Below are 13956 nucleotides of genomic sequence, written 5' to 3' on the forward strand. Positions count from 1 at the left end.
TGCAAGTGTGGCTTCACTTAATACAGTGGTTCTCAACTTCGGTCCTCAGGACCCCCCCAACAGTTCACTTTTTCCTGGTCTCCTCACAGATTCACAAGTGAAGTAATTAGCTCCACCTGTGGATCTTTTAAAATGTGTCAGGGAGTAATGCACCTGCAGGGTGACCTGGAAAACGTGAACTGTTGGGGGGGGGTTATTATTGTTTATTTATATGGTGCCACACGGGTTCCACAGCGCCCGACAATACACAGATGAGCGAAAAACAAGAAAATAATGAATGACAGTCAAAGGCAAATTAGGACAAGTACATGGTAAATAGAGACAGTTGTGGCAGGGGACAGGACACTGACGTAATTATCAGGGGCAGAGAAAAGCTCATGAGGAGAGAGGGCCCTGCTTATAATTCAGTGTGGTCGAAGTTATCATTTTAAATATATCTATCTATCAATTAGTGCTAACTTTATATGTGTCTTTATTTTAGAGGTATAAGATTTTAAATTTGTCTGAGTATGAAGCCATTACACGGATTAATACTTACGTTGTCACATCTTAAGTAAATTTCATTCATTCCTTCTGCAAACGGTATTAATAGTTTAATCCCAAAGCGTTTCTGTGATACATTGACGTCTGGAACAAGCTCACAACCTGAACAGATACACAAATGACAAATGTAATACTTCCACCCACATGGATATGGAAAAGCTTGAAGTGAAGTGCTCTGCTTTCTACATTGTCGTACCCCTATAGGAGGTTTGTGTCTTTTCCAAGGACAAGGAAAACAAACAATACTGCGTGATTATGTAAATACATGCCTACAAAACACAAAAATAATAAAATAAAGTTGTATGAAGGTACAAGCAGTACATTATAGTGATCTTACACAGAAAGCGGCCCTTATTCTGATCTGTTCTGTCGGCTGTGCATTCGCACGGAGGACCGATGTTGTCTATGCATGCGCGTTTTTGCTCATGTGCAGACTCAGGGTGCGCACATCCACGGCGAACTTTCGGTCAGCCAGGTGCATGCACCCTACAGGGCATGCGAGGGGCGCCGGTCAGCGCTATCACCATATGCCCGGAGACAGGATTAGTATTGGTGCCCCCCTAAATAGTTCAATCAGTAAGGTGTCTGTCTACAGCAGGGCTGGGCAACACCGGCCCTCCAGATGTTGATGAACTACACATCCCAGCATGCCTTGCATCAGTTTCAGCATGGCCACATAGCAAAACTAATGCAAAGCATCCTGGGATGTGTAGTTCATTAACATCTGGAGGGCCGGTGTTGCCCAGCCCTGGTCTACAGTAAGGTCATGGGATCTAATACAGGGTGTGACACTTGCAAAAATGCTGTTAGAAGAGGGAGTCAGCCACATTAGCAATGTCATCTGCTTTCAATGAACTGATTCAAACTTGAAGGGGAGGAGAGGTGCCCCCTTGGGAGCAGGAGCCCAGCGGCAGATGACTCCATTGCCTCCCAGAGTTCTGCCTCTGCCCCAGAGTCTATTGCATGTTACAGATAAGCTGCATCATTAATCAGCCGCCTGCGTAATGTTTTCACCACTGTCTGGATGGTGATTGTTCTTTACACTGATTAATATAAACATGTCATGGTCAGTTGGATAAGTTCACTCACTACTAGCCGGATTACTGAAGGAATGTCCTTGTGGGAGGGGTATGGTAGTTAGGAAGCATTGTTTATGGTACTGACTCCTGTCTTATATCATTGTATATAAAACAGACATGCTTCTTTTCCACTTTGAAAGTTGAACAAATACAAATTAGCAATGTATTTCAAAATCGCGCACAGAATCCTGTTGATAAATGTAAAAAAAACCTGGAATATGCAAAATTTGGCCTAAAAAAAACAACCCCAAACACTTGTATGATCATCTCTGCTTATCTCCGGGCGATTTAGAATTGGAAGGATCTAATGCAGGGTACACACCAGAACGACAAGGGCCCAATCCCATCAATCTAGATCTAATCCCAACCGATTGGATGTAGATTGTAGGTAGATTGGGCCCTTTTTTTGCCTGTTCTGGTCCGATCCCGATCGGATGCGCGGTCCCGCGGGTCAGTTGGTCGTTATTCAGATCCTACCTGCAGCAGGAAGGATCTGAAAACGACCATACACCTGGGTGCGGGTCGCGATCGGATCGGAACCCGCTCACGGTGCACATCGTGAGCGGGTCGGATGATGTAGTGGTGTAAATGCGTCCCAGTTGCCCGAAGGCAAGATAAATATTGGTGTCGCCCTCCCACACATACCCAGGATTAGAACCTGTTATCAGTCTTACTGGAGGCAAACACCTTACTGATAGAGCTTCTGCACTGTAAGTATCCCGATTCTGACTTCTAATTGTTAGCTGAAAACCATTACTATTAGGCAGCGCTATGTAGTGTAACTTCATACAGCTACTGTAGAATTCGCATGCTTCCTTTGCAGGAGCAAATATCTCAATCAGTAAGGTGTCTGCATCTAGTGGAAGCGGTCGTGTGTTCTAATACAGGGTTTAACACTTGCAAAAACTATGTTGAGAATAAAGAGAGTGGGACTTCTATGGTCCTGCCAGCAGGGGGAGTCAGCACAGAAGCGATATTGACAGCTTTCAATTAACTGATTCAAATTTACAGGGGAGGAGAGGTGCCCCCTTGGTAGCAGGAGCCCAGCGGCAGATGACTCTATTGCCTCCCAGAGTTACCCCTCTGCAATCAGCACCAGATTGTGATTATATCCTCAGCATTGGCCCCACATTGTAATTATATCCTGGGCTCTAGCCCCAGAATGTGATTATACCCTGGGTATAAGAACTATAATACAATTATACCCTGGGGATCATCCCCAGATTGCGAATCTGCCCTGTGCATCAGACCTACAATGTGATTATACCCTGTGCATCAACCACAAATTTCAATTTTACCCAGGGCATCAGACCTAGAATGTGATTATATACTGGGCATCAGCCCCAGACTGTGATAATACCCAGGGCATCAGCCTTAGAATGTGATTATACCCTGGGAATCAGCAAAAGATAGTAATAATACCTTGACTGCAGCTTTAAAATATTATTATACCCTGGGTAGAGCCTGTGATTATAACCTGGGCATCATTCCCAGAATGTGATTACCCTGGGCATGTGTGGATGACACAAGAGATGGGCACAATTCGGGATCTTTGCCTCAGTGCCAAGCCACCCTATCCTCTCCCACACATATATACTTGGGCATTTTCTCACCTCTGAGATTCAACTTTTCAATCGGTTCTCCGTGACCCGCATCTTTATTTTTAAAGTAAGATATTGATGTATCTTTAAAAATGAACCAGTATTGCTTGTAAGCTTTTAGCGTCAGCTTCTTAGGCCTGGAAAACAAACAGAAACATGTTATCAGATGACCAAATTCAATGCTAAAGGGAACACATTGGTCTGCAGCCAGCTCTTATCTCTGTGCGTTCACACCTCACCCAATGTGATAGAAATATATAACCGTTAACCCCGCAATTACTGGCTGCATGCTGCCACTGAAAGCCAGGACTAGTTGCACAACTCTGATGTTCTATTTAAACATTAACCCTTTGAGTGCCAATTGATTTAGTGAAAATAGTGAAAATTTCCAAGCACACTTTTTTCTTCATCATAGTGACCTGTATTGTTCCCTTATATAGGAAATATAATCTTTTTTTACACAATGTTTTTTTATTTGAATTTCTATAACAAATGTGAGCGACGCCGGTATTTTTAGCAGATATTTTGAACATCTCTCAGAGATATTGACAATCAAAGGGTTAATCTACATTTTTGACGTCATTTTTTTTTCCTTCACAGAAGACTTTCTTTTGGTAGCATCTTGTTGTTTGTTGGATTACAGAGGAACAATAAGGTACAACAAGATAAAGCAGTAACTACTTAATCTCTCGAGCATGTATGATTATGTTCAGTATATTTCTGTAACTTCTATATGTGACTTTGTCATTAACTTTTAATTCTTTTAGGAAGAGTTCAGCTGCCATCTAATGTGGCCTGATTCACTGGGCTGTTAAATCGCAGCTTGATCGAACGACCGCACATGCGGCGCCGCAAACCCTTCTCCCTCCCTCTCTCACCTGCAGCAGATCGGAGGCGGTACGGCCGGACTTCCCCCTCACGCCCCGCCTGTGTAGCGATACGACCGGACCCCCCCCCCCCAGCCTGTTTAGCGATACGGCCAGACACACACATACCCCCCCCCCCCCCCGTCGCCTGTGTAGCGATACGGCCGGACCCCACCACGCACTGCAACCCCCCTGGACTGAAGCGAGTGGATTTCCCCCTTTGTGCACGGCTGCAAATGTATTTGCAGCTGTGCACATGGGGCGTGGGGAAATTCTGGCAGGGCAGCGTTTTCCTGATTGCTGGGCTTTGAAGATTTGCAGCTTGGTCTGAATCAGGCCCCTAATGTTTGATTTCAGTTATTAAGTGTCTCTAAAGGTGTTTGAGTCTCTCTCCTGCTGGGGATTCCCACTGATCATAGAAGGGATTCCCCTAGAGGACAGAAGTACATTATATAGGCCATTCCCCTGTCACGTTACATATCAATCTTTGTTAAAACCAGTTACCTACCCTCCTGCATTCTGCAGGAGACTCCCTGAAATAGCAGCAATCTCCCTCTCTCCCTCATTAGTCTAGCAATCTCCCTCATGTCACCTAGCCCACATTACACTGTTATATTTTTTGGGAAAAAAGGAATGAGAGATAGATACATTTACATTGAATCATCTGCACCATTTCCCAGCACTTTACCAAGTATAGTAGCTCTTACTAACTGCTTTGGGGCTCATCTACCTTTGGATATAAGTAATTTTAAAAAGATTCCTCTCAGATGTAGCAGTACACACCCACGCTTCTAGGTGCCACGTTCACAAATCTGTTTTCACAATCACTCCATATATGGAACTAGACACGCCCCTTTGGGTGGAGCATGACACGCCCCCCTCAATGGGGCGCTGTGCAAAATTCTACTACCAACTATAACCTCCCTGAAACTAGTTTTTAAAAGTAGGCAAGTATGGTTAAAATTAACATGGGAAATATTTAATTTCTAAAAGATAGATGTAATATACAAGTGTCCAGCATCATAGGCCAATAAACAGGTGTCCCCTGTGATCGCAGGACCCATCCTTCGCAGGTTCATAACGAGTCCTGCAGAACCCCACCATAGAATGTATTTCTAAATAGAGAGTTTGCAATTCTGTTGATTATTAAACGACTGCGTGTGTGTGTGTGTGCGTATCGGCCGTATTGCGTATGCACACACACTGGCATGTACGCAATAAGTGATGACATTTCTGATCATAGTAGTCGCAGTTTGATTGACAGGAAGCCAGCATTTCTGGGCAGAAACATGGGGTTTTCTGGGTGTGTTTGAAAAACGCAGGAGTGCCCACACATTTTTGGGGTAGATCTCTGGCATCAGCGCTGTCTCCGGCATGTCTCACTCACAGATTAGTGGCAGCCTCAGACCTACTCACAGAATTACTGTGATGCATTCACAATTTTGCACGGGGCATTTTATCTTTCTGTGCCAGGTGTACTAAGCTTCTAAAAGTGATAAAATGGAGAGTGATAAAGTACCAGCCAATCAGCTCCTAACAGTCATGCAACAGGCTGTGTTTGAAAAATGACAGGTAGGAACTGATTTACTGGTGGTTTATCACTCTCCACCTTTTTGAAGCTTAGTTCACCTGGCCCTCTGTCTGGGCTTGGGCTTACTGCTCGCAGTCCACTGCTTTTTCTCTTATTAGCGATCTTTACTGAATTAGCCCCTTACACCGCCTATGGCAGACACACTCATCATTTATTAAAAGCTACAATTAAGCATCAAACCGGCTGGAGGACACCATCAGTAACACAACCAGTTAGAACTAGAGATGTGCAGGCTGTGATTTATACCCCTTTTACACCAAGGAATAACCCAGGTTGGACCCAGGTCGGACCCAGGTCAGCGTTGATGTAAAAGGCGCCAACCCAGGTCCAGTAACACTGGTCTCCTACCCAGGTCCTGACCAGGGTTGAACACTGGTTGGACCTGGGTCGTAGGCGGTGTAAATGGTCACAACCCAGGTTGGGACATCCAGGTAGTGTTGAAAGGATACCAGAAGTGCTGGATGCCTTTCCACAGTGCGCTGCAGTGGCAAAAGACAGCAGTCAGGAAGGATACGGGCAGTGCACACAGAAATCATAATTGGATGCAGTATCATTTATATATTTTTGGGGGGGGGGGGGGGGCTGGGGGGAGCACATGGGTGATACTGCGCTTTTATACCGCTATGTGTGCTTGAGCACTGAATAAAACTGTTTGAAAAATATTTTACAAAATAAACAAACCAACATTTTTCAATGCTAACTTGTCATGTATTTTAATTTTTATTTAAAATAATTGAGGGAAGGTTGGATAGCAGTTTATTAGTCCTAAAATGGACATTTTTAATGTCATCCATAGGGAAAAGCAGGGCTGACCTAGGTTCAGTGTAAACGGTGCAGACCTGGGTCCGACCTGGGTCACATTGCTGTGTAAATGGGGTATGAAGCTGGGTCCAACCCTGGAAACTCCCATGTTCAAAGTCCAGGGTCCGACCAGGGATTTTGGTGTAAAAGGGGTATTACTCTGATTTCAAAGCAGGATCTTATTGGCTATCCCAAATCACATGACAGTTGTTGACAGTTGATAGCCAATAAGATCCTGCTTTGAAATTAGAGTAAATCAGTCTGCACATCTCTAATTAGAACATTAACAATCTGTTTGAGAATTACAAAGGATTAAATACTGTTATTAGCTGCTACTATTAAGTAATAATAATCATAATAATAATCATAATAATAACAATATTATGATGATGATGATGATTATTTTTTATATAAATATATATATATATATATATATATATATATATATATATATCAAACTACTTCTCATCTCTACAAGGTGAAGTACCACCAGTGACCACTTGATGGGGCAAAGTACTCCTTTGTGTGCTAAAGTCAGAAAGTGAAAGCAATTTTTGCAGGGGCACTGATCTGTTTCAAATTTGCTGGATATGGAGAGAGGAAGCTGTGAATACAGAGGCCGGAGGTAGGAGCATATAGGGACTGGGGTCAAGAGTTTGTGGCTAAAAACTGTCACAGCTCAAAGTGAAAGTAAATACTGTCACAGCTCAAAGTGAAAGTACATTGCAGAAGCAATGATTTTGATGGACTTTTAATTAGTTCTTATTATAAAACGTACTGGAAACTGGCTTAATTCAGGATGTTTAAATGCAGTGTAAGCTGGTTTGTAATGACACACACCAAATATGTATTTAAATTTAGTTCAAAGGAGACTGATTAATCATTACATTGTTGGCACAAGCTGTAGCTACTACGTCACATGTCTTAAAAGATCCATGCAGTTTTGATAGGGTTTGCTTGGCAAGGCGTCGGATAGTGTGAGCAACATTAAGATTGCTCTGGGTCCGCTCAGTGGTGCGACTTTCCATGCACCGCAGCTGATTAGAACTGCGGCCGTGGGCATATCCGTAGTAGTAATACCACCAGCTGCTCCAAGCATAAATCCACATTACGTATCTGCTTCCTGTTGTAAAGTGTTGCACAAACAGGAAACTGTGGTTACTAAACGTAGCAACTAATAATGATATCTGTTATGTAAATAAACCTAAAAATAAATAAAAGTGGGACAATACTTACCTAAAAAGTTTTAAGTTATCTGCAAGTTTTGGTATGTCTGTGATATCCTCCTGATGAAACAAAATACTATATAAGAATCAAGCTAACAACATATTTATGTGTTATAAAGTACATTATGTATAATTGCAGCTGGGCCACGTTGTTATTAAAGTTATAAGTTCACCAAGTCAAGACCAGTAGCCCATACCTTCCCTCCCAATGTTATATAGCAGGTCATATTTATAATATTTGTTTCATTCTGTGTATAGTATAAATCCATAAATGATTTATATATATATATATATATATATATATATATATATATATATATATATACATACATAGTATTTGTCTAGTGTCCACGTGTAAACAAAACACTGCCATCTGCTGGCAGCGAGTGAAACGACATCTCTTTCACACATACAGAAATACAGAGGCAATCACAAGGTAGCAGACTAGCTTTCAAAGCTTTTGCTCAAGCGGACTTAGCTAGTAGACAATAAAAAGCAAATAAATATATATAAATAAAAAAAAAGGGTTAAATGTAAAAAGGTGCAGGATATTTTGTGCTAGTCAAACTCGCGCCTTCTCGCACATTTTGAAGATTTGAGTTTGTTCTATAACTCGCAGATGTAATCTGCATGCCTGTATTTGGAGTGGTACTCATGTACCAGCATGTGTGGTATTGAACCTCGCATGGTTCCAACAGTCCCCCGTGGAAAAAGAGCAAGGCAATATTGTTCATCGTATCGCTCAGAAAGGGCCTTTAGTCTGTACACTCCATACCGGTAACGATGCACGCTCCCACGCGTTATTAGCGACCCCCTCCCTCATCGGAACATGCTTGGATGAGGTAGTCCTAGATCACGACGGTCATGCTGCAGCTGCAGCATGACTGTCACTCTCCCGCCGTAGCTCCCTTTTCCTCTATCCCGCTATTGGCGTTGATGGGGACTCGTTTATTGTGTATGGGGCTTAAATTGTTTTATGCTCATATATGTATTTTATTGGCTCCGATGCGTCCAAACCATAGCCAATATATTTATATAAATATAATTTTGAGATCCGGGTAAATCCGGCTCTGCACTTGTCTAATATTATGCACATCTTATTATACTTGCTTTGTATTTTCCATTATTTATTCACACAGTGAGAGTAATATTGTAAATGTAACTTGCTACTGTATATAGCCTTGTATGCCATTAGTTTCGGGGAGTAAAGTTATGAACACACCAGACATATGTGCTTCTATCAACATGTTCATACCTCCCAACTGTCCCGACTTTCACGGACAATGTACCGCGGGGTAAAGGGAAGGCAGTTGGAAGTTCCCCTGCCTGGCTAAGCAGCGCAGTGGTGAATAGACACTTTGCGCACATCATCTATTTCCAGAGACAGAGGTGCTGGGGGCATGGCCAGCAGCTGTCAGTGCGCTGGCGATGCCCCCACAGCGGTGAAAACAGGGGTGTGGCCTCACGGGAGTAAAGCGACGTGTAGGCCACACCCCCTAACTTTGAGGTCACGACCCCAAATTTCAGGCGCATGCGAGGGTCCGTCTGGCTTAATCAATAGTTTGGGAGGTATGACATATTTCATACTATATTATATGCTCCAAATAATGGCTTCTTAGATAAAATTAATGCCCTACACTCTCAGTCGCTACGGAACGTCTGCTGCGGTGTTTGTCTCATTGCAGACTATCGCACATTGTAATTATCAGTCTCATTAGATCTTTGTAAGCCTAAATACTGTGCCTATAATCCCCTCCCTGTAATCAGTGCCTACAGCCTTCGTTTTGCTGTTAGGACATGGAAATAATTCGCCAACATTTACATTTTTGAAGAATAACATCACAAACAAGTCACAAATAAGTGAAACATAGTAAAAAACAAGGTATACAGTATTGCTCTGAAGTACCTACTGTGCCGTCTGTTTTGGTTGAAGCCACTTACCAATATATTGTTAGATTTTCCCCCTTCGAGGGCAACTTCTAGGTTAGAGAGAGCAGCTTCTATTTCATCTGTTTCTTCATCTGCCACTAATTCAAACGTTTCCGATGATCTTGATAACTTGCTGATGTGATACTGTAATGGACACAGTATATATTATGCTGTGTGGGTACAGCGCATGGGACAGTGTATAGGGCAAGATGCAGCAAATATAGAACAATAAGGAGAATATGTACTATACTATACACAATGGCCGGGAGGCTCCTGAAAATCAAGTCACCCCTCCTGGCCTCCCAAAAGGGTGGGCAAGCCTCCTGTATGACCCTAGATCCCCCGTACCCCCCCCCCCCCCCCCCCCCCATCTTCCTACCCCGCCAGTCAAATACCGGAATTCTTGGGTGTACATGGAGGGTCGAGGCTAAAATTATGCAATTTGCATCATTTTAGCTCCGCCCCATCCACATACACCTGCAAATTACTGTATTTTCTGTAATGGGGCGGGGCTTGATGATGCAGGGATCCGTCTAATCCCCCTGATCACAGCTGAAAGTCTCCTGTCCGTACTTCTCCCAAAGCAGAGCATTGAAATATCGGCAAGTATGATATGTAGTAAGCCTTGGGAAATGATAAAGTGGAGAATACTACTAACCAAGCTGCTATGTTTTACACAGCCTGTAACATGACAGTTAGGGGCAGATTGGGTACTTTATCTCTCTCATGTTTATCTTTCCCCAAGGTTTAGTAAATAAGCCCCTAAGCCAGGCAAAAAAGATGCTGCAAACTCTGGGGATAGAGATAAACTGGAAAAGTTGCCCAAAGCACCCAATCAGCTTCTGCCAGAGGCTTACTGTACTCGGCACCTGCGGTGAAAACAGGCCCATTTGGGGTGAACCTGACGTTACAAACCCTCCCCCAGGCTGGCTGGGCACGCCTAGCGGTTTCTTTTGTCAAGCCGGCATTTTTGTTAACACTCCCACTAAACACCTGGTTCCCCCCCCGCAGGCGCCTACTTCCCGTCAATCACTTTGGCCAGTGACCAGAAAAAAAGTTGCAGGAGATTATCGGCGTTGTGCACGCGCATTGCGGCCCATGTGCATGCACAGTTCATTGATAATCAGGTCTGAATCGGGCCCTTGGGGGGGGGGGTGGTATGTAGCGAGCAGGGTAGGGGGGTGGCGGTATGTAATGCGCGCGAGGGGGAGGGGCTTTGGGGGCGGCTTACTGAGCCGGGTGCTGTGCCGCTTGAAGGCCCTGGGAGGTGCAGTGCCCGCATGCGCAGCAGCCTCCCGCGGCCATTTTGGATTTGGGCAAAGTGCTGCAGCCGCTGCCCAACCAGCCCAGGGAGGGTTTTGGGCCGGCCCACCGGGAAATGGCCCGGTTTCCCGGTGGGCCAATCCGCCCCTGCATTAGGCAGACCACTAAAGGTCGACAGGGCTTAGGTTGACACATGAAATAGGTAGACATGGCTAAGGTTGACCGGGTCAGAATCGACCTAATGTGTGTCCACCTTCATTGTGTCGACCGTATCCGCATTACAGAACGTATGTATATAGAATGTTTACTGGGAACTTGCCTGCAGTGCTGCAAACATTAACATCTCCTCCTCAGTGCAGTCAATTTCTCCTAGAAGGATCGCCCATCGCGCTTGTTCAAACAGCTGGTTAATGCGGACAGCGTCATACTAGAGGGTGGAAACAGATACATGCATCATACAAGATACTGACCCAACTTCTTCTTACCGTATGAAACCCAACTCGGCAACATTCCAAAGGCGTCTGAAACTTCCTATACAGAATATTGAAAATAATTTCCCATTCTGGATGAGAAAGTCGCAATATTCCCAATTTCATGTGCTTTTATAGTGGACATATGTATTCTGTCCGGTATGCCGCCACGTAAGATGACGACATGGTTAAAATGTCAAACTCATTAATGTTGACACCTTCAAAATGTTAACATTGCTATAAGGAAATGCTGATATTGTTGTCATGTTGACATTTTCTTGAGCCTTAGGTTCATTGTTGTAGGTGCATGGAGTGCAGCTGCTATGGGGCCCAGAGCTGAGAGGGGCCCACCTTCACTGTCAAGGTAACATGTGCTATATACATTTCTCACCACTGGGTTGTGAATAGGGGCCCTTACAAACTTTTACTATGTGGCCTACATATATCTAGTTACGCCACTGATTATAGCTATGGTTTCCATTAGGGTTAGGTCTTAGGTTGCCATTGGGGTCAGGGTTGCCGTTACGAATAGGGAAGCCGTTAGGGTTAGAGTGGTCATTAGGGTTTCTGTTAGGGTTGTTGTTAGGTTTTGGATTAGTGTACGGGTTACTTTAAATGTTGTGGTTAGGGTTAACGTTAGAGACAGCATAACAGTATGCCAATATCAAAGGCGACATGCTGAATGCCAATATGGTCAATGTCAACATAATGCACATTAGTACAGAGAGTTGGTTTGCCAATCTGGTGCTAATGCATAATGGGCAGACTGGTCCATTGCCCTAACCATCCCAGAAACAAGAGCCTCATTTATCCTTATTTTTCATATAACACATTGATTTACAAGATTCTATATTAATGGCCCTTTAAATGTCTGAAATGACAGAGGTTACGTTTACACAGGCAAAGGGAAAATCTGCAGATAAAGCATTGTACCCACCTTTGGATTCAGATCGAAAAAGCAGTAGTACTTGAACCTCAGCAACAGTAGGTCATCCTCTTGGATGCCTTGTTCCATGAGAGATCTAGAGGAGTCCAGCCATCTAAAAAGACATAATATATCAAATTAACAGTTAGGGTTTAATATTATATGGCAACACATTATAGCCACTAATTCAGAGCTATAAAGTAAAACACTTATTAAACCAAGCACAACTGTTTTAGTTGCTCATCCAGTTGCTTCAGAGTATTAAAACAAAGCTGAGATGTTGAGTTATATGTGCACCTCTTCCCCTAGTCATGAACGCCTCTTCCCCCTAGTGCTGTGTGCCTCTTCCCTCTAGTGAGATGGGCGTCTCTTAACCCTAGTAGTAGGTGCCTCATCCTCCTAGTGATGAGTGACTCCTACCCCTAGTGGTGTTTGCCTCTTCCCCCTACTGATGGTACCTCTTCCCTCTATTGATGTGCTCACCATCCTCCTAGTGATGAGCGCTTCTTACCCTAGTGGGGTGCTCATCTTACTCGTAGTGATGGGTGCCTTTTCCACCTAGTGGTTTTTCTCCTCATTCCCCTAGTGATGGGTGCCAGTCCTACCACTCGTGGTTTTTCTCCTCATTCCCCTAGTGATGGGTGCCAGTCCTACCGCTAGTGGTTTTTCTCCTCATTCCCCTAGTGATGGGTGCCAGTCCTACCGCTCGTGGTTTTTCTCCTCATTCCCCTAGTGATGGGTGCCAGTCCTACCGCTAGTGGTTTTTCTCCTCATTCCCCTAGTGATGGGTGCCAGTCCTACCGCTAGTGGTTTTTCTCCTCATTCCCCTAGTGATGGGTGCCAGTCCTACCGCTAGTGGTTTTTCTCCTCATTCCCCTAGTGATGGGTGCCAGTCCTACCGCTCGTGGTTTTTCTCCTCATTCCCCTAGTGATGGGTGCCAGTCCTACCGCTCGTGGTTTTTCTCCTCATTCCCCTAGTGATGGGTGCCAGTCCTACCGCTAGTGGTTTTTCTCCTCATTCCCCTAGTGATGGGTGCCAGTCCTACCGCTAGTGGTTTTTCTCCTCATTCCCCTAGTGATGGGTGCCAGTCCTACCGCTCGTGGTTTTTCTCCTTATTCCCCTAGTGGTGTGTGCCTCTTTCCTCTAGTCATGTGCTCTTCTTCCTCCTAGTCATGTGCTCTTCTTCCCCTACTTATGGTGCCTCTTCCCCTACTGATGGGCCCCTCTTCCCCTAGTAATGTGGTTCTCTTCATCCAAGTAATGGGGCGTCTCTTACCCTTGTAGTGTCACTTACTACAGTGATGGGAGCCTAGTGATGGGAGCCTTTTCCCCCTAGAGGTGTGGTCCTCACCCTCCTAGCAATGGGTGCCTCCTTCCCTTATTCCCCCTAACAATGGGTGCCTCTTCCCCCTAGTGGTGTTTGCCTCTTCTCTATTGAAAAGCACCTCTTGCCCCTAGAGAAAGCCGCCTCTTTCCCTTACCGATGGTTGCCTCTTCCCCTAGTGGTGTGCTCCTCTTCCCTCTAGTGATGGGTGCTTCTTCCCCTTGTTATGTGCTCCCCATCCCCCTTGTGATGGGTGCCTCTACAACCCCTAGTGATGGGTGTCTCTGACCCCTAGTAATGGGCACCTTTTTGTCCCTAGTGGTGTTTGCCTTTTCCC

At 44.5% G+C, this 13956-nt stretch overlaps 1 protein-coding gene across 1 annotated transcript in view; it reads right to left on the reverse strand.

The window, feature by feature from the left end:
* FERMT1 (FERM domain containing kindlin 1) overlaps positions 1–13956 on the reverse strand; it is a 66239-nt gene that overhangs the window by 7483 nt on the left and 44800 nt on the right. Inside the window, exons 6-11 of the mRNA XM_083175626.1 lie at positions 12307–12409; positions 11219–11326; positions 9649–9780; positions 7718–7767; positions 3236–3360; positions 539–645 (exon numbers count right to left, since the gene is read on the reverse strand). Of these exons, the coding sequence (XP_083031752.1) occupies positions 539–645; positions 3236–3360; positions 7718–7767; positions 9649–9780; positions 11219–11326; positions 12307–12409 (625 nt within the window). The remainder of the gene's footprint in view (positions 1–538; positions 646–3235; positions 3361–7717; positions 7768–9648; positions 9781–11218; positions 11327–12306; positions 12410–13956) is intronic.

This window comes from Crinia signifera, chromosome 3, assembly GCF_055691185.1.
Source record: "Crinia signifera chromosome 3, ASM5569118v1, whole genome shotgun sequence".
Classification (NCBI taxonomy): Eukaryota; Metazoa; Chordata; class Amphibia; order Anura; family Myobatrachidae; genus Crinia; species Crinia signifera.